An 18593-nucleotide genomic window follows, 5' to 3' on the forward strand; every position below is an offset into this window, starting at 1 on the left:
AAGCAAAAAGGTGCTTATTATATGCATAATGATAAATTTTATCCTCAATGTTTATATATTTTTTAATTTGATCCTTATTTTTTTAAAATTAAATTTAACTATAAACCTTCCAAAAATAATAAAATAATTTTTCTAATGAAACATTACAAAAATATTAATATTTTAATTATTATTTTTGGTGTAAAAATACCTAAATAAACTAATTCCCTAGACTTATCATTCATTACTTCTATAATTTCCTAAAATACTTTCATCGTCTAAGTTATTCTCGCTACTTGGACCTCAACTTTGTGCTAAGCTATATTGTATTGCCCAACATAATAAAATCTTAATAGTTTCTAAAAATTTTCAAGAAAGATCCTAAAAGACAAAGAGATTTATGTTCTTCTATATGTGCCGTGCCAGCAACCTGAAGTGGGTTGGCCATGGAACCCCATTCCTCACTCTCCAACCTGAGTTATCCAAATTAGCCTTGGTCCATTTCAATAGATTTCTTAAGAAGACTTGTGTTCGGTGTACGTATATTTTGTACTGATATAACACTATTTATCTAATATGACACATCAAGAAATATTTTAAAATTTATAAAACTATTAAAAAAATTAAAATTCAAAAAATATATAAAAAAAATAAACATGAAGTACATGGAAATTGTCATGTAGGTTGTCATATTTAAAAAATTAAATATTTTTGTTAAAAAAAGTAAATCGATTATTTTTTAAAGGTTGAGTCAAATTTAAATTTTAAAAAAAAGGGAATACAAATTAAGTTGACAAAAATATAAATATTAAAGACTAAATTTGTTATAATACCTTTTATTATATAACATTGGAATTTATAGTGGAAGAAAATCAAGCCAAGTATCCAACTGTCCAAATAAATATAAATTTAACTATTTTACAAGAGATTTTATTTGGATATAAATAAAAAAATTAATAATAAAATGCCATGTTTCTATGTTTTTGGTTACTTCCCAATTCTGCAAAGAGACTTGAAACATAGGTGGGGTATGAAGTGATGGGTGAAACACTTTTTTTCCTTTTCTACAATAATTACAATAATAGTGACATATGTTGTCTTAATGTTTATTATATATGGAATTGGATAAGTGGGGCCTAAGCTTTTAGACATTGTGTTGGCCTATTGATAAATTCTAATAAAATTTTCTACCTAAAAGTGCATTTTTTTTAATTTCTTGAATAGGGGAGATGTGATTGGTTGATTGGTCCCTTATTTATAGAGTAATGGGTCACCATATTTGATACTTTTTTGGCTTATTTGCACTACTTGTCAAATATGATAAAAAGTTTTATGGAGAATTTTGTATTAAAAGTTGGATTAAGTTTTTGTTTCTTTTGTTTTTAAAATGGGTAATGTTGACACCATTTTTTGGATAAAACGAGGTCGACTTGGATTTTGAAAAAAAAAATGAAACGGGAGTCGCCACCAATCCTTTTTTGATGAGGTGTGATCGGGTCACCTCAAAAAGTGGTTGTTTTTAATAAATGATTTAATTTTATTAAAACAACGATTTTGGTCTACGAAATTCAGAAAAATGAGTTCGGGAGTCGATTACGCACGAGGAAGGATTAGCACCCTCGATACGCCCAAAATTGGTACCTAGTTGATTAATTAGTGTCTTAGTGTCGAAAATTGAAAATTTGAAGAGTTTTTAAAAGTACGATCCTTAAAAGAAACTCTGATAACGTGAATTGAAATATAAGATTCTCTTGTTCCGAAGGAATATCACATCCAGCACGTTAGGACACGATACTCTAAACCATCGAAACCAAGATCACCTTATAGTTTAATGAAACCATACTTTGAAGCTTTAAGAGGATATTTGGCTATTTAGTCGAACGAGAAATCGAAACCCAGCACGTTAGGGCACGTTTTCTCGATTTTCCAAACGCGAAATATTGCCTTATTTAGAAAAATACAAGTGAAATTCCGGAGAGATATTCGATTATTTTGGACAAACGGGAGATTGCAGCCCAGCACGATAGGGCACTATTCCGCGAATTGCCAAATATTGAGTCTCGTCTTCATGATAAATAAAATATAATAAGTATAATAAACTATATTTAAAATTATTATAAAATATGTATATAAAAAGAAATAGTACAAAAAATGATTATTAGTAAAACAAAAATAATATAACAAGTAATGTGATACATATAATGACGATTTATACATAAAATAATTCGTTTTATTTTAAATATATATATATGAAGCATATAACAAATATATAAATAAATAAATAATATAATAATGTGAAACTTAACTCCAATTGATCAAATTAGATGAAAAGAAATAAGAAATAATGAAAATGATATAATAAGTATAATAAATAATAGTGTAAAAAATAGTATAATAAATAATAGGAAAATAATTTTAAAATGATAATAAAAAATAGTAATATTAGATTAATAATAATACCAAAAAAAAATTTTGTGATAAAAGTGCCTAAAATAAACAAAATAGGGCTTAATTGAATTAAAAAATAAAATTCTGGAGTGAAAACAGAATAAAAGGATACAAGGGGACCAAAATGGACACGTGGGTAATGAGGGAGGGGTCTGGGCGCAAATTTCCGGGGTAATTTGAAAGCATTTAAAGAAAACAAAAAAAGACTTGATTGAACGTAGGCACCCAAGACAGGGACTAATCGCGAAAATTTCCCATTTAAGAAATGTGCACATTTCCATCCCTTAATGCACGGTCAGCTTTTTCCCTTCCCAAGGCTCTACTTTTGAGGGGAAAAAAAACAAATGAAGCCTACTTTTTTATTTTTTTATTTTTAAAACATTGAACAAAACAAAAAAATAAAAAACAAAAATTACTCATCACCTCTCTTATTTTCCTTAAAGAAAAAAAACAGAGAAAGCTCCCAAATTTTCTCTTAGGCCTGCGCCACCTTCGGAGATCGGCGAGCCAAGGTCGCTAGTTCGTCGGTAAGTCCCCTCTCTCCCTCTCTTTTTTTTTTAAAAAAATGTTTTTTTAAAAAAAAATTGAAAAGGAAACAGAACAAACGAAATCCAAATCAAGAGAAAATTCCAAAAAAAAAAGAAAAATCACCTTTGAAAGAAAACCTAAAGAAATAGACGCTATTTAGACTATCATTTCTTAAATGTTTCCAACCCTTAGGTTTGGTTAGTTCTAAACAATAGTCCTGTTTCAGGTCATCGTATTATTTAGAAACTTTCAGAGTAATATGCAGAACTCCTTCTGCATGTGTATTGTCAGTCCATTAATCGTTATTTCAATGAAAAATGCTTGAAAAAGATTATCAAAATGGACAAAATGAAATTTTGTTGAGAGCAAAGCTCTAAACAAACAAATCAATCAAGATAGCAAATTTTGCTGAGATACGAGATGAATAAGATGAAAAAGATTATCACAATGGATAAGATGAAAATTTGTTGAGAGCAAAGCTCTAAATGAACAAATTAATCAAGATAGCAAATTTTGCTAGAATACAAAATGAGAATAAATTAATCAAGATGATGTATTTTGTCAAAAATACAAAAAATGAATAAAATGGAAATAGGTGCCCCAGATATCGTAGCATGAGCTTCTTTGTCCCAAACTTCTTAAGGACCCTTTTGAAAACTTGATATGTGTTTAGAAGTCCTAGAAGGCTTTGTTGATAACCCAAGATGTAGCATCCCTCATTCTTATTAATTCAGAAAGGGCAAGACTACCGCATGCCCCACCTTTGATCAAAATTTGAACTGCCCATTTCTGGGTTTTCAATTCAAAACCCTTTGGTCTCAAGGCGCCCTTTGCGGGTTTTCACCTTGGCCTCTCCTTTTTTTCTTTTTGTTCATTTTTTGTTTCTTTTTTCGAGTGAAGTATTTATTGCTTGAATCAGAATTCTCAAGATTAGGCAGGTTTTTGCCATCCATCTTGGTTAATATCGACGCTTTTTCAGATAAGGCCTTCCACATAAGGTCCTTTCCAGTTTGACATAGACTTTCCTATGAAGTCCTTCTGCATGGGAAGGATCTTCCTCGATATTAGATCCCCTCATGGAATTCTCTAGGGTGAACCTTTTTGGTGAGCTCACATCATTTGCTTTTGGTACATTTGACCATGACGGATAGCTGTTAACCTTTTCTCTTCAATTGTATCGGACCTGGATCCATTCTACTTCATCCAACTTCAACTTTGACAAGGCTCGAAGGGAAGGAATATCAACTTCGATGGGTAAAACTGTCCCTATTCCATATGCCAATGAGAAATGAGTTGTCCTGGTAGAGTTTTTTTTGTTTTTGCTTTTGTTTTTTATTTGGTTTTTATTTGTTCTTTTTTTTTGGCCTCCACTAAACTGTTCATTTTGAGGGCAACATGGTGTTAATCTTGAACAAACTGCAAACTTCTGATGTCGTGCCGTTGTTCAAATTCAATGCATTATCTAATATGATCCTTTTTGGCATTCCATATTGACATATGATTCTTCAAGAAATTTGCCGAGTGTCGACTTTATGATATTGGCATATGAAACAACCTCTACCCACTTGATGAAGTAATCAACGAACACAAAGATAGATCGATGACCGCCAGAAGCTTTTGGCGAGGTCGGCCCAAATAACATCCATGCCCCTCATAGAGAAAGTCCATGTAAAATTCATAACATGAAGAGATAAAGGAATCACATAAATCTTGTCTCCGTAAATTTGGCACTTGTGGTGTTTCTTGGTATAACTGGTGCAATCCCCTTCCATGGTGGGCCAGCAGTACCCAAATCTCATGATTTGCTTGACCATTGCAAAACCATTAGCACGTGTTCCTCGTCCAAGATCTTCTTAACCTCAAGAGCATCCACTTGTCTAAAAACATCTTTGAATTCTTAGAGTAACTCAATGACGTCTCGCTTTGTCTCTGCAGTGATACAGGCTCTAATCTTCACCTTTTTCTCTTCTCCTAAGCTCACAATTCCCCACTGAATTTTTTTTGTAAGGTTGGATCTATTTTTCGACTTGCCTTACCATCCTTAACAAATCAGGAGATAAACTACAGTCTTGATCATCTTCGAAGTCTTGAGGATCCTCTAGACACATATCTTGCTTGAAAGAAAGTTCTGAGTCAATAGCAGTGTCGCTCATATCATTGATATCTGGAGACCTATTCTAGGGACGAAGGAAGTCTCAAAGAGCTAACGAATCAAAGGGTAATTACCTGGTGGTATGAGTATGAATGAATTGGAAGGAACAAAAGAATATTTGCCAAAACAAGACACAAAGATGCATTTCGTTGAAATAAAGAATAGTGGACATGTGCCTTTTCACAAAAGGATTTTCTATTGCTCCCAGGCTTAGAACAATAAGAGCGTTCCAAATATTACTCTGAAATGGTCCTAAAAATTACAAGAATCTCCTCCACGGTCCAGTTGTTTAAAACGCCTCTAGGGATGTAGAAACAAATTCAAGATAGGTTTTTTTATTTTTTAGTTCTTTTTCAAAGGCATACACATCTTCACCTTTCGAACCATCGATATATTCAAAGAATTCCAATCCATCTGGTTTTGTACTAGAGTTCTAAACTCGACGTACTTTTGGATTTTAGGAAATTTATTGTATGCAATGAAATGTAATGTTGATGCATGAACGCGTATTTTTGGATTTTAGGAAATTTATTGTATGTAATAAAATGTAATGTTAATGCATGAACGCGTATTTTTGGATTTTAGGAAATTTATTGTATGTAATGAAATGTAATGTTAATGAATGAAGAGATACGTGCAATGAAATGTAATGTAGATGTATGAATGCAAAAAGAGACATTGATTCTTGATTCAATTCTATTAGAACAACTTTACTAGAAAACAAATCTCTTTACATAAAGCGGATACATATACGGCTTTGCCCTCATATGCGGAGACATTCGATCATTTTCTTCGTTCGAGCGTTAAGATAAGTCTCACGAACTCTTCAAAAGGGACGTATCTTATATCTCCTTTTTACTCAATCCGGGCCGTGACTCGTTGCTCACTAAACCTCATGGTGCTCGTTGGCTTCTCTTTTAAGAAAGTTCAGCGGCTCTCGAATAATCCTTGTCACATTAAATTCTCGGGCCACGGAGCAATGGTTGTGTGGTCCTCCATTAAACTATCATCCTTCTCTTATCACGTTTTCTTGGACCACATTCGGACAACCGTATTATTATCCACTTTATCAAGAAACCCATTTCCTTATGACAAGCTCTCTATTTAACAACTGAACGTGAATCAACACCTCTTTTTATAATGAAAATGCAATGCAATCATAACAAAAAGAAAACAGGTTAGTACCAAGCAAAAGCAAGCAAGAATAAATAGAACACCCATTTGGGTGAATACTAGGGGTTCGAAGTGGTTCTACCTAGGGTGGGCTCCTAAGGTTCACTACATGAGGTTTGGTTCTAAAGTAAGGGTACCTGAACCAGCAGATTCCTCGATCCTCACCCATTATAGGCTCATATGGACCGAGTTCAGTTCAGGGGAATACATTTCCCTATGGCCATGCGGAGATGAAAATCTCACGAAGACATAGATACGGATGTATCCCGGAAGCGATTCACTATCCCATGCGGAGGTGAAAACCTCACGAAGGCGTAGTTTCTCACTCCCACTTAAAAGGGTATGACCAGCGGTCATGCAATGCAATGTGCAGAGGTATAAAATAAAATACAGGGAAAAAAATATAACTCAAAACAAAAGAGATGCAATGAGAGGATCGTAAATTTAAATCGAATTTTCCACTTTCAACAAAAAGACAAGAAATAATCAACACGTGGCTTGACTCTCTTATCATCCCCAGTGGAGTCGCCAAGCTGTTGACACCATTTTTTGGATAAAACGGGGTCGACAAGAAATAATTATTTTTTTTCAATTTTTAATGATTTTCTAAAATCAGAATAGGGGAACTCGAAGTCATTCAGACTCTGTCTCACCACAATTTAAATATCTTATAACATAAAATCCAATTGCATGCACCGTTTCCTCTATATGAAACTAGACTCATTAGGCTTTAATCTCATTTTTTTTTTCAGCCCTTAAATCAATTTCCACAATTTATGGTGAACTTTCAATGTCAAACTACTGCTACTTACCAAAAACTGTTTTAGTACAAATATTGTTAACTAGTTTATAACATCTTTACTTCAATTCATTCAAACTCTATACATGCCATATAAATCTTTAAACATAAAACAAAAACTACCAGAATTGATCTGAATAGTGTGCCCTGTTGTGTTGATCCGATCTACCAACTTCTCTTTAATTCAATCTACAAAAGAAATTATCAAACACACACAAGTAAGCTTATTGAAGCTTAGTAAGCTCATAGGCATAAAAACACAAATCATATCAAATATTGTACACAATCATATATCTATTAGTTTAACTATTTCATCCTCCAAATCACAATTTCATTAATAACTCATTGGAATAATTTCCATATGGCTACTCACAATTTAACTCCCTTAGGCCCATTTCTCATTTACTTCATTGTCAAATTAGGGAACAATAAGGGAATTGAGTGCTTCATTATCACATTGCCATAGTAAACTATGGACTTTCACATTGTTACGCATCACACACCGAAGCCATAGCCTTGCCATGGTCTTACACGGTTCACATATCATACCGAAGCCATATCCCAGACATGGTCTTATACGGAATCACATTATCACATTATACCGATGCCATAGCCCAGCTATGGTCTTATACGGAGTCACATTATCACATTGCACCGATGCCATAGCCCAGCTATGGTCTCAAACGGGCGCACTTATCACATATTTTTCGTCAATTCATCAAGGTCACAGAATAGAAGCACTCAAATCCATTGTTCCTACTAATTTGTACTTTTAATTACACATTATTTATTAGTTAATGCAAATTGATAGTATTCATCAACAATAAAATACTTTAACAATCATAAGATTTTCATATCAAAACATTGAATTTTGCCATATGAACTTACCTGGACTAATTTGCAAAAGTCGTAGGAATTTAGGGACTATTCTTGACTTTTCTCCTTTCCACGATTCAGTTCGTTTTCTTGATCTATAATTATAAAATCATTCCTTCATTAGCATCCATTTCAATTCTATTCTATTTCACAATTTATGCCCTTAAATTTTTGAAATTACACAATTACCCTAAACTTTTCAATTTTTACAATTTAGTCCCTGCTTAATTTATTCATCAATTGAACTAATTATTCTCAAATAACACTTTATTTAAACATTATAAACTATTTCACAGCCTTTGACATTCAAAGTTTCATCACAAAACCCTAATTTTATAACTTTCACAATTAGGTCCTAAATAATGACTTCTATGAAAATCTCTTCATAAAATCATTATATAATAGAATTAAAACCTCAATTCCATGATAAATCATCATAAAATTTCAGCACTTATTCATGGAAACTTTCAAAATTATCCATATAATCAAAAACTAATGAATTAAACATATGGACCTAGTTGTAAAAGTCACAAAAACATAAAAATTATCAAGAAAAAGCAAGAATTAAACTTACATGATGTAAAATATGAAAAACCAGCTTTCTCCAGACCTTCTATGGCGTTTTGGCTGATAAAATATGAAGAGATCTCTAGATTCTTCAATTTTATTCTTATTTTATATGTTAAAGTTGTAAAATTTCCAATTTTGCCCTTATTTCCCTTATTTTTCTGCTGATTTTCTTGCCTTTGCCGTCCAGCCTATTCACTTTTAGGCTTAATTTCCCTTTAAATCTTCTTTCTTTTAACACTTGAGCTATTTAATCCTTTTAGCAAAATTTATTTTTATTACAATTTAGTCCTTTTTATTTAATTGACTACCTAATCGTTAAAATTTCTCAACCAAACTTTAATACTAGCTAAATGAAACTTCATAAATATTTATAAAAATATTTTATAGCTTGATTTTCAAATTTGAGGTCTCGATACCTCGTTTTTGACCCGTTTGACCTAATAAATTCTTTTAATTCACTAATTTCACCATTTCACAAATTCTTCTAAATTCTTACTTGACTCATAAATATTAAATTATTATCTTGTTCAATCTTATTTGTCGGATTTAGTGATCTCAAATCACCATTTCCGACACCACTGAAAATTAGGCCGTTACAAAATCAAAATCCAAATAGCTTTCTTCTCTAATCTTCGGCACTGACTATCAAATCAACTTGGATCTAAAGTATATTCTTCAACTTATTGATGGGTATTGATCCACCATACTGATATTTGAATAGTCATTTGGAGCTTGCTAGTTGGACTTTAAAAAGAAAAAACCCTAATGATCTAAATAAAACTTTCATATAGTTAAGTAACTTAATTAAAAACTTTTGAATAGTTTAATAATCATTTTGTAACTTTTTGAAATTAAACGATCAAAATGTAAATTTATTAATAATTTAGTGACATTGAATGTAGTTTATCCTTTTATTAAAGTACATAAACTTAATTTTTTTTATTTAATTAGTACTTGAACTTAAATTCCGTTATACACTTTAATACATTTACAATAACACCGTAAAAAATTGATTTTGTAATATCAATTCTATAGAAATCACTCATGCGATGAACCAAAGAACCGTTTTATTGTAAAACATTGATGGTGATAGAATAGAATATCCATTCCATTGAACCAAACTTATTGAGAGTGTTCAAAGTCGAACCTTTAATTTTGCAATACCCTTGATTGATTATTTAATTAAATTAAGCTTTTTTTACTATTTATTCTTCATTTCTCTCTCTTTTTTTGTCACTTCATCTAAAGAAATTAAGGATTAAACAAAGTTTAGCACTAAACTGACAAAATATATAAATATTGAGCATTAAATTTATTAAATATTTTTAGAATTAGAACTAAATTGATGAAATGTCTAAATATTAGAGGGCTAAACTTTAATTATGCCAATAAAAAGGACACATTAGCCTTCGTTTAATGATTTAACAGTAAAGTGACCAAAAAATCAAAATTTAAAAACATTAGTGACTAAATAAAATATTTTATAGTTCGAAGGTCAAAATAGAAACATTGTTATAGTTGAGTGACTATCTATTTAGTTTACCTTAAAATTTTCTTTGCAATTTACTTTTAGATAATTTGTTTTCTTTTAATAAAAGTGTAAAAGACTTAATTTCAAATCTACATTAAACCTATTAGTATTTAGTAGAATTTGAGCAATAATGGCGTGTTTGGTTGGGTGGAAAAATGGAAGGACGGGAGGAGAGAGTAGAGAGTGGAAAAGTGGAGAAAAAAATAAATTTTGAGTGTACTTGGTAAGGAAAAAAAAGTAAGAGGAAAGAAAATAGAAGGAACGATTATTTTCTATTTTAATGAGTAAAAATCAATCGTTTCAAATTAGACTAACGAGAGGAAAGAAAATGAGAAAGATTGTGTATTTTAGTTCAAAATTATGCATTTTTTAACTATTTTATTTTATTTCTTTTTATTTTTTAACTCTACCAAGTTATGGCGAGAAAGAAATTTACTTTCTTTCTTTTCTCTTTTTCCATCTTCCTACAAAGCACACCCATAAAAAGATAAAATATTATTTTTCATCTCTTTAATATTCCGACCTTTTCTAATTTTCTTTTCACTCTATTAAGCAAAACCCGAACCCAAATTTGGAAAATAAATTTGGTACTTCTTTTGTTAGGAAAATATAAATAGATATGATCCTAAAACTACCCCAAATTTAGAAATTAGAAATTTACAAAGATTTTATTCCAAAAAAAATAAAATTACCATAATACAAGGGTGTGATATTGAATTCGAAACAATATAGGGGGCATTATTGTACTTTTGCTTTTCAACAGATTTGTCTCTCGTAATCATCGACTCGACATTCTCGTGAGAGATTTGAAATTCATGTAAAGAACACGTGTTAAAAGGGAAATTCTACTAAAATCAAGCTTATTAATTTGGATTTATTTCCTTCTTTTACTTTTCTGTTTTTCCTTTTTGTCTTTTTCTTTCTTATTTTTATTTTTTTATTTATGCCCTAATTATTATTACTATTAATTTTAAACCATTTAATATTACGTTTTGATCATATTTACTCTTTTTGATATAATATTTAAAATTACCCATAACTTCTCCTCAACACAATAAATAGGATGGTAATGTGCTTCAGCGAACTCGAACAATGTTCATGTTAATCTAGTTAACATTCAATCAACTATGATTTAATTATTTTATCTTTACATGTTTAAACTATTTTTCATGTCAATTTTATAATCTTAATTTATTTTTTGAGAATGCAATGAATAAAATAGTTAGTATTATATCGGTCAACATATCATTTTTATCTTAATATTGATACATATTGATATGTTTTGATGTACTATTTCAAAGTTATCATTTTTTTTGAATTTTTTTCATATAAATATATAGTATAATTTTTAATTTCTTATCAATTATATACTATTTTAGTAAAAAAAAGAGAGATATATATACATATAAATTTATCTCAATTACATTCATATAAATATATTTATAGGTAAAATATAAGTTTTCAAATTACTAATTAAATTCAAAAATTTAATTTAATAACCAATAAATTTAAATGTAATTATGGAAGAATTAAAATAATTAATATAAAAAATTAAAAAATTGATTTAGAATGTCAAAATTTTATATTAATTATTGAAATAAATTAAAACACACTGAAATGATAAAATTATATTAAAATTTTAATTAAAATGAAACATAGAGTATATTGTAACGGTTGTAAATTTTTTTAATATTTTAAAAAAATAAACAAATAAATAATAATTCTAGTTTGATCGGTTCAATTGAATAATACTATTAAAAATTTTAAAAATTATAAAATAATTTATGCCCTTATTTTTTAAGACCAACCAGTTCCATTGTTAAAATATTTTTTTATATTTAAAAAAATATTTTTATGTTCTAAAATACTGTATTTAAAATCATAATCAATTTATTATTTTTGAATTACCTTAAAAAAGTTCAATCTGTTTAATTTCTCTCTCTAGAAGACAAGCATTAATGTAAAGCTAAAATCTTTCCCTTTCAGAAATTCCTTCCTTTTCGTACGTTTCTCTTTCTAGTGATGAAGAAGAACTGAAATTGGAGAGAAACAAAACTGAGATTTGACCCCATTTCTCCTTCATTTCCAAACTCTCTTCTGTATTTTCTTTACACCCTTTTACTCCACAAAAAGGGTCTCTCACCTCTTAATAATCTCTCTAAAAGGTTAATCATATAGTTTTTCTTTCATTTCTCATGTTTTTGTTTCTAGGTTTTTTGTTTTTCATTTTATCTCATGTTTGTAAATTTCTGGGTTTTTTTTTCTTTTCTATTAGTTTCATATGATTTTGCATGTTAATTATCTTGTTGGATGAAGGCTTGATCTTTTGTTGTAGCATGAGCTAATGTACTTATAATTTAGTTTTTGATCTGGATTTTATCTGATTATTGGTTTTTTCCGTTATAGTTGATCATTTATTTAGAATATATACATATATTTTTGCAATTCTACTGTTTGTTCACTCTTTTGATCTGATTAATGAGAATACTAGCTAAAGGAATGGCTTTAGATTGCACCATTTCAAATTGTATTGGCTACACTGTTCTTTAAAAATTATTTATTTTTAATATATATTGTTTTATACATGTCTATCAGGTGTCTGGTTTTAAAATTTTTATTTTATGAATGAAATAATATTTTATATTTATATTTGTTGTTATATGACATGGTATCATAATCTTTGCTTTTAGATGTTTTCAGGTAGCTCAATTTTGTGTTTAATGGGTGTTGAGGTTGTTGATTCAGACCTGGCTCAATTGTCTATTGACAAAGTGACTGAAGTAGACAAATCATTTCTTCATGAAAATGGGAAACTGGATAAGGATCCAGTTTATAATAACCCCATTGAAGTTGATTCACATAGTGAGGAACCAGATAAGGAAGAAGAGAATGGTGCGTTCGATCCCCACTTTCCGAAGGATGTGGTCGACGAGTGGCCTGCACCTAAGCAGATCCACTCTTTTCATTTTATTCGGTATCGCTTCTACGAAGATCCGGCTATAAAAGCCAAACTTGATCAGGCTGATAAAGAGATACAAAAGTGGAATAAAGCCAGGTTTAAGCTTACCGATGAATTAAAAGCAAAAAGAGTGAGTGAAAAGTTATTAATTTCAGTTAGATGTATAGCATGGTAGCCATTAATTGTCATACTTTAAAGATAATTATTAGGCCTATCATTATGTCATTACGGTGTGCTTATTGTAATACGATGAATGTAGGGGAATTAAACCCGGAAGCATTTATTTGAATGTTTGAAATTTATGTCCTTGAAATGTAATGACACTTACAGATATGCTATTGGTATAATGATTCATTATTGTTGTGTTTGCCTACAGAATTTGAGGAAAATTGTGAAAGAAGTAAAAAATAATGGCGCTGCCAGTTGGCTAAATTGTGATTATCTTTATGCTAATGCAGGCAGAACGATCAGAGATGCTTTCGCAAGTGAGAGCACTGAATGTTGATTTTGAGCAGTTTAAGACAATTTTAGATGAGAAAAAAAGGGAAATAGAACCACTGCAGCAGGCTTTAGGCAAGCTTCGCAATAATAAAGATGTTGATAATCGACTTAGTTTATGTGCATCTGAGGAAGAGCTCGACTTTATTGTATGATACTTCTATAAACTTTGACTGCATTTGGATTTATTCATTGTTTTCTGCCGCAGCTAATGCTTTACTTTTTCTCCTTTAGTCACTTCAATGGATTTTATGAATTGCAGATCCATAGCTTGCAATATCGCATTCAGCATGAAAGCATCTCGTTGAGTGAGGAGAAGCGAATCCTTAAAGAAATCAAACATCTGGAGGGAACCCGCGAGAAAGTTATTGCTAATGCTGCAATGAGATCAAAGATTCAAGATTCATTAGGCCAGAAAGAAGACATTCAAGATCAAGTTAAAGTAAGAAAATTCTATTTTCTGCCTTTATCCATCGGAGTGAGCCTCTTTTTATCTCTGAATATAGAGCACCATTGTGTTACACTAAAGAAAATGCTATATTTGTTTATTGTAGCTTATGGGTGTTGATTTGAATGGAGTAAGGAAGGAGCAGCATGCAGTCTGGTCCAAAAAAAAGAAAATTAAAGATAAATTGGATGAAACTGAGACTAAAATCGAGTCTTTACAAAATGAGCTGAAAGCTGTGACCCTGAAGAGGGACAAAGCTTTTGAAAACATTCAGGAGCTGAGGAAACAAAGTGATCAGGGGGTATCACCTTTTCTTTGCTTCAACTCTTAAGATATCTGCTTTGTATGTATACTTGACCATGTCGGAACATTTTCATTTATGCATCAATAACTAGTGTCACTTAAGATATTAAATGATACATATTATGTCTACTTCCAATATTCCTGTGCATGATGTTACTAATGAATCGTTTTAATTACTTTCTTTCTCAAAATTTCAGAATTCTCACTTTTACCAGAGCCGTACCATTGTACACAATGCCAAACTGCTTGCTGCACAGAAAGATATAAAGGCTCTTGAGGAGTTATCAACTGCGGAGGTTTGTTGATACTGCTTGTTAATGTTAATTCCAATGTATCTCATTTGCTTTATATTTGGCCGCTCTCTTATCTTTTATATTGCTTTTAGGTTGAGAAGTTTATGGCTCTCTGGAATGGCAATAAAGCCTTCAGGGATGAATATGAGAAAAGAATTCTGCCATCCCTGGACAGTCGGCTATTGAGTCGGGATGGTCGGATAAGGAATCCTGATGAGAAGCCACTGGTTGCACCTGAGAAATCAGTGGATTCTGAAACCGAAACAATACTGAGACCTAGTGTAAGACAACCAAAGGAAGAGGCCAAATCAGGTCCCGAACCAGATGCTAAACTAGCCAAAAAGGCCCCAAAAGATGCCAAGACTATAGCAGTGGAGTCGAATCCTTTGTCAGATACTAGTGTTGTAGCAGAGGAAATTTTGGTATCCAGAAAATTGCAAAAGAACAAGGAAGTCGATGCAGCAAAACTGAAAGAATTGAAGAGAGAAGAGGAAATAGCGAAAGCAAAGCAAGCCATGGAAAGGAAAAAGAAGTTGGCCGAAAAAGCAGCAGCCAAAGCAGCTAGAAGAGCTCAAATGGAAGCTGAAAAGAAGCTCAAGGAAATCATTTGCTTCCTTATCTGGTTTCGCTTTATCAGTTATTAGTTTGTGGGTTGAAACTGAAACTCTTTTGATCTTTTTTTCAGGAGCGTGAAAAGAAAGCTAAGAAGAAGGCGGCAGGATCGACAAATTCTGTGAATTCCGAGGAACTGATTGAAGCTGTGGCACAAGATTCAGAACCCGAGAGGGTCGATGTTAATACTGATGCACCTGTTCCTGCTACCGTTTCAGTGAAGGGTAAAGTACCAAAGGAGAATAATAGTAGGTACAGGATTCGAACCAAAAGAACCGAGTCACTCCCAAGAGCCATCCTGAAACGTAGAAAGTCGATGAACTATTGGATATGGGCAGCTCCTGCTGTGGTGGTTGTGCTGGTTCTTTTAGCATTATGTTACTATTATCTTGCCTGAAGAAGTTTTAACTTGAATGGAACTAGAGTTATAGGACAATCTTTATTTTATTTAGTTGAACAAACATTCTATAGTGGCAAAAGTTAGTTAATTTTGTTCTTTGCATCCCCATGGAGGATGGACCAGAAACTCATAATGTTACCGGTAGTTCAATCTGAATGCTTTATCTCATAGGCCGGATTTGGCCCAGGCTTAGACAAGGTATTGCTAACTGTTATTTTTGCTCAAGCTTGGCCTAATATGAAATATGGGTTTAAATGTTTTATTCAAGGTCGGCCCAAATTTTTGAGCCCAGCCTACCCAGCCTACCCTGCCTGGACCAAAGAAGGCTGCAGAACGACACTACAATTTTCAACTCAGTAATTTATGGTCTAAACTGCAAAATAGCTTAAGCAATGGTGGTGAAGGCTGATGGTTGAAGGTGGACATGAAAATGATTGAAAGTGGAAATGAAGGCAAAGGCTGAAATGGATATATGATGGGATTTTGATAGGTTGAATGTGAAAATGAAGGGTGATGTCAGAGACGAAAAGGAGGGGCTGTTTTAGGTTAGGCTGATGCTTCTAGGCTTTTAATTTTTAGGATTTATAAGACGGATTTGGGTTAGGTTTTAGGATATGGATGTTAGCTTATTTGGGTTATGTTGCCCGGTTCATGCTTGCAAAATTATGTCCAAAACTCAATCCATTTTAAAACGGTTTTTTTAAGCCTATATTTCAGGTCTCATATTTTAAGTAAATATTTAAATATTTAGTTTGATTTGATTGTTATCAATAAGTTTATTAATTTGGTTGGGTTTTTGTACTTTTGGAATTTTGACTTCTATCACTTCGAGAATTATGTCATTAACATCTTGTGTAAAAGCTATTGCTTATACATATTTTCATAATTACAAGGCACTTAGAATTGGATTGATCAATATATTGATCTGAACAAATGATTGAATTGATTTTAGATTGTATTTGAGTGAATTACGTTATGACTTAATCATTTTAAGAAAAAAATGAGGGTATGTAAACTGATTGGTTTTGACATCAAATTCAATTACCATGAAAAAAAATTGTTTGATTCTTGAAGTTAAACTTTGTTGGGGTTTTGCAGCAACAAAAGCAGATATCAAGACAGAGAAAAAAGCAGCAAGAAGTTTAATATAATTTATTTGCTCACAAACGTGCAATAAGGAATGAAAAATTGATTTCATCATCATTAACAAAACAGTACATTACTTTTATAGACAATCTTCTCTATCAAACACAACCACTCAGCCTACTAAGTTGTGATACGTTGCTTGTATACTAAAATAAGCCAACCAAGCAAGTCATTCAGCTACCTAAACACATCAAGCTGTCATCAAGCTTGTTCATTTTCAACCAAACTAAACTACATTGCAACTAAAACATAAAATATGTTACTGCAGTATGCACAATTGCTGTAGCATGCATACAAGGTGTATGCATTCAACAAAATCATCATAGCAGCATGGTTGGCCACTTTTCAACACTCCTCCTTGGCCTCCATGCTGCAAATATCTATCATTCATCAATTTTTTTTTGGGCTTGACGGTTCCAAGATGCTTTGTTTCAAGCTGACCCTGCTTAAGCAATTCATGTTCAACCTTGGCCTCATTCTCAACCAAATCTGATCCACACACTTGACTATCCCAGTCTTTTGTGCCAAAGATTTGTTCTTCAAATAGAGTCTTCTCCTCCTTCACATCCTTGGTTGGCAACTTGCCTTCAAACACATCTTGCCTTGCTCCTTTGTTCATTATAGTCTTGTTTCTTCTTGCACATACTCCTACTTACCGTGGAGTGTCTTCATACACATACTCCATCAACTCCTCTATCTTATCCCAAACTTGTTTGGGAGTCTTACAGGTGTGGGCTACTGCTGTTTTACCTTGGAACTCTTCCTCCTTCAGCTTATCCCAAGCTTGTTTGAAAGTCACACTGTAACGCCCCTAACCCGAATCTGTCACCGGAATAGAGTTACAGAGCATTACCGGAGTTATTGATTTATTTATCAGATATTTCATTTCATCTAACGTTCATATTTGGAACCAATTAAAATCAAACATACTGTCCCTTAACGTACTTATTTTTCTTGATATGTTGTACTTGAATTTATTACTCGTCTCAATTTAATTAATTTCCTTGTATCAACGTATCAAAGATAATCACCTATTTACATGTCATGATAAATATCATTCTCTTGTCATTTCTTCATAAACATAAATCAGGTAATTCATTATATCGATATTTCATGCATTTAAAAATACAATTCAAGTTACACTAACTTACCTCGTTACTTGTTCATGTTTATAATTTCATTAATCCGATATCTTTTCTTTTCCACGTTCAAGTCTCGTATTCGAGTCATCCGGATCTTTATAAAGAAATTTGATCGTCGTTTTCATTTATTTCATGTTCTAATATATTCAATTGATGCTCTAAACAAAATTACCATTTTACCTCTAAAATTTTTAATTAATGACGATTTCATCCTTTGGCTAAAAAAATAAAATTCTTACAATTTAATCCTTATTTCCAGTCGTTATTCTCAAACAAATTGATAACCAATGAATTCTATAAAATATCAGAATTTTCCATAATTTCAACAATTTTCAATTTAATCCTTAAAACATGTTTTTCCCCGATCTTGAGCTAAATTAATAATTTTATTCAATTTTGTAATTTTAAATAATAAAATAATCCATTTCATGCAAATTGGCCATTTCTAACATTTTTACATAATTACCCATAAAGTTTGACTTTTATTCAATTTAGTCCCTGAGCTTAAAACATGCAAATTAGCCATGCTAGATGAGCATTCATACATATTTTCCTCCTCCTCCTCCTCTCCGTTCCACATCCTTAATTTATATAACATGCTACAAATAACAATATCAATAATTTCACTATTTACTTATATGTATATTCAAAACTGTCCATTTGCATCATAGTCACTAAATTATTTATATCTTGAGCTACAGAACTCAAAATTAAGATCCGATAATTTTCCATGAAA

At 31.6% G+C, this 18593-nt stretch overlaps 1 protein-coding gene across 2 annotated transcripts; it reads left to right on the top strand.

Moving 5' to 3' along the window:
* Window positions 1-11961: 11961 nt before the first annotated feature.
* Window positions 11962-15761, top strand: LOC107948656 (proton pump-interactor 1). 2 transcript variants are annotated; one of them, XM_016883279.2, is made up of 8 exons: window positions 11962-12221; window positions 12757-13145; window positions 13474-13662; window positions 13776-13955; window positions 14068-14262; window positions 14462-14560; window positions 14650-15156; window positions 15243-15761. In XM_016883279.2, exons 2-8 carry the CDS (start codon window positions 12777-12779, stop codon window positions 15564-15566), a joined length of 1863 nt encoding a protein of 620 aa, XP_016738768.1. In that variant the 5' UTR covers window positions 11962-12221; window positions 12757-12776; the 3' UTR covers window positions 15567-15761. The 2 variants fall into 2 exon arrangements, with proteins under 2 accessions (XP_016738768.1, XP_016738767.1); XM_016883278.2 differs by having other exon boundaries at window positions 11991-12221; window positions 12747-13145.
* The last annotated feature ends 2832 nt before the right edge of the window (window positions 15762-18593 follow it).

The sequence above is a fragment of the Gossypium hirsutum genome, chromosome A04, assembly GCF_007990345.1.
Source record: "Gossypium hirsutum isolate 1008001.06 chromosome A04, Gossypium_hirsutum_v2.1, whole genome shotgun sequence".
Lineage (NCBI taxonomy): Eukaryota > Viridiplantae > Streptophyta > Magnoliopsida > Malvales > Malvaceae > Gossypium > Gossypium hirsutum.

Coding starts and splice junctions, on each gene's coding strand:
- LOC107948656 (XM_016883278.2), top strand. CDS start 12,747: ATGTTTTCAGGTAGCTCAATTTTGTGTTTAATGGGTGTTGAGGTTGTT. Junction 13,663..13,775: donor AGGAAGAGCTCGACTTTATT/GTATGATACTTC, acceptor TATGAATTGCAG/ATCCATAGCTTGCAATATCG. Junction 14,263..14,461: donor GGAAACAAAGTGATCAGGGG/GTATCACCTTTT, acceptor TCAAAATTTCAG/AATTCTCACTTTTACCAGAG.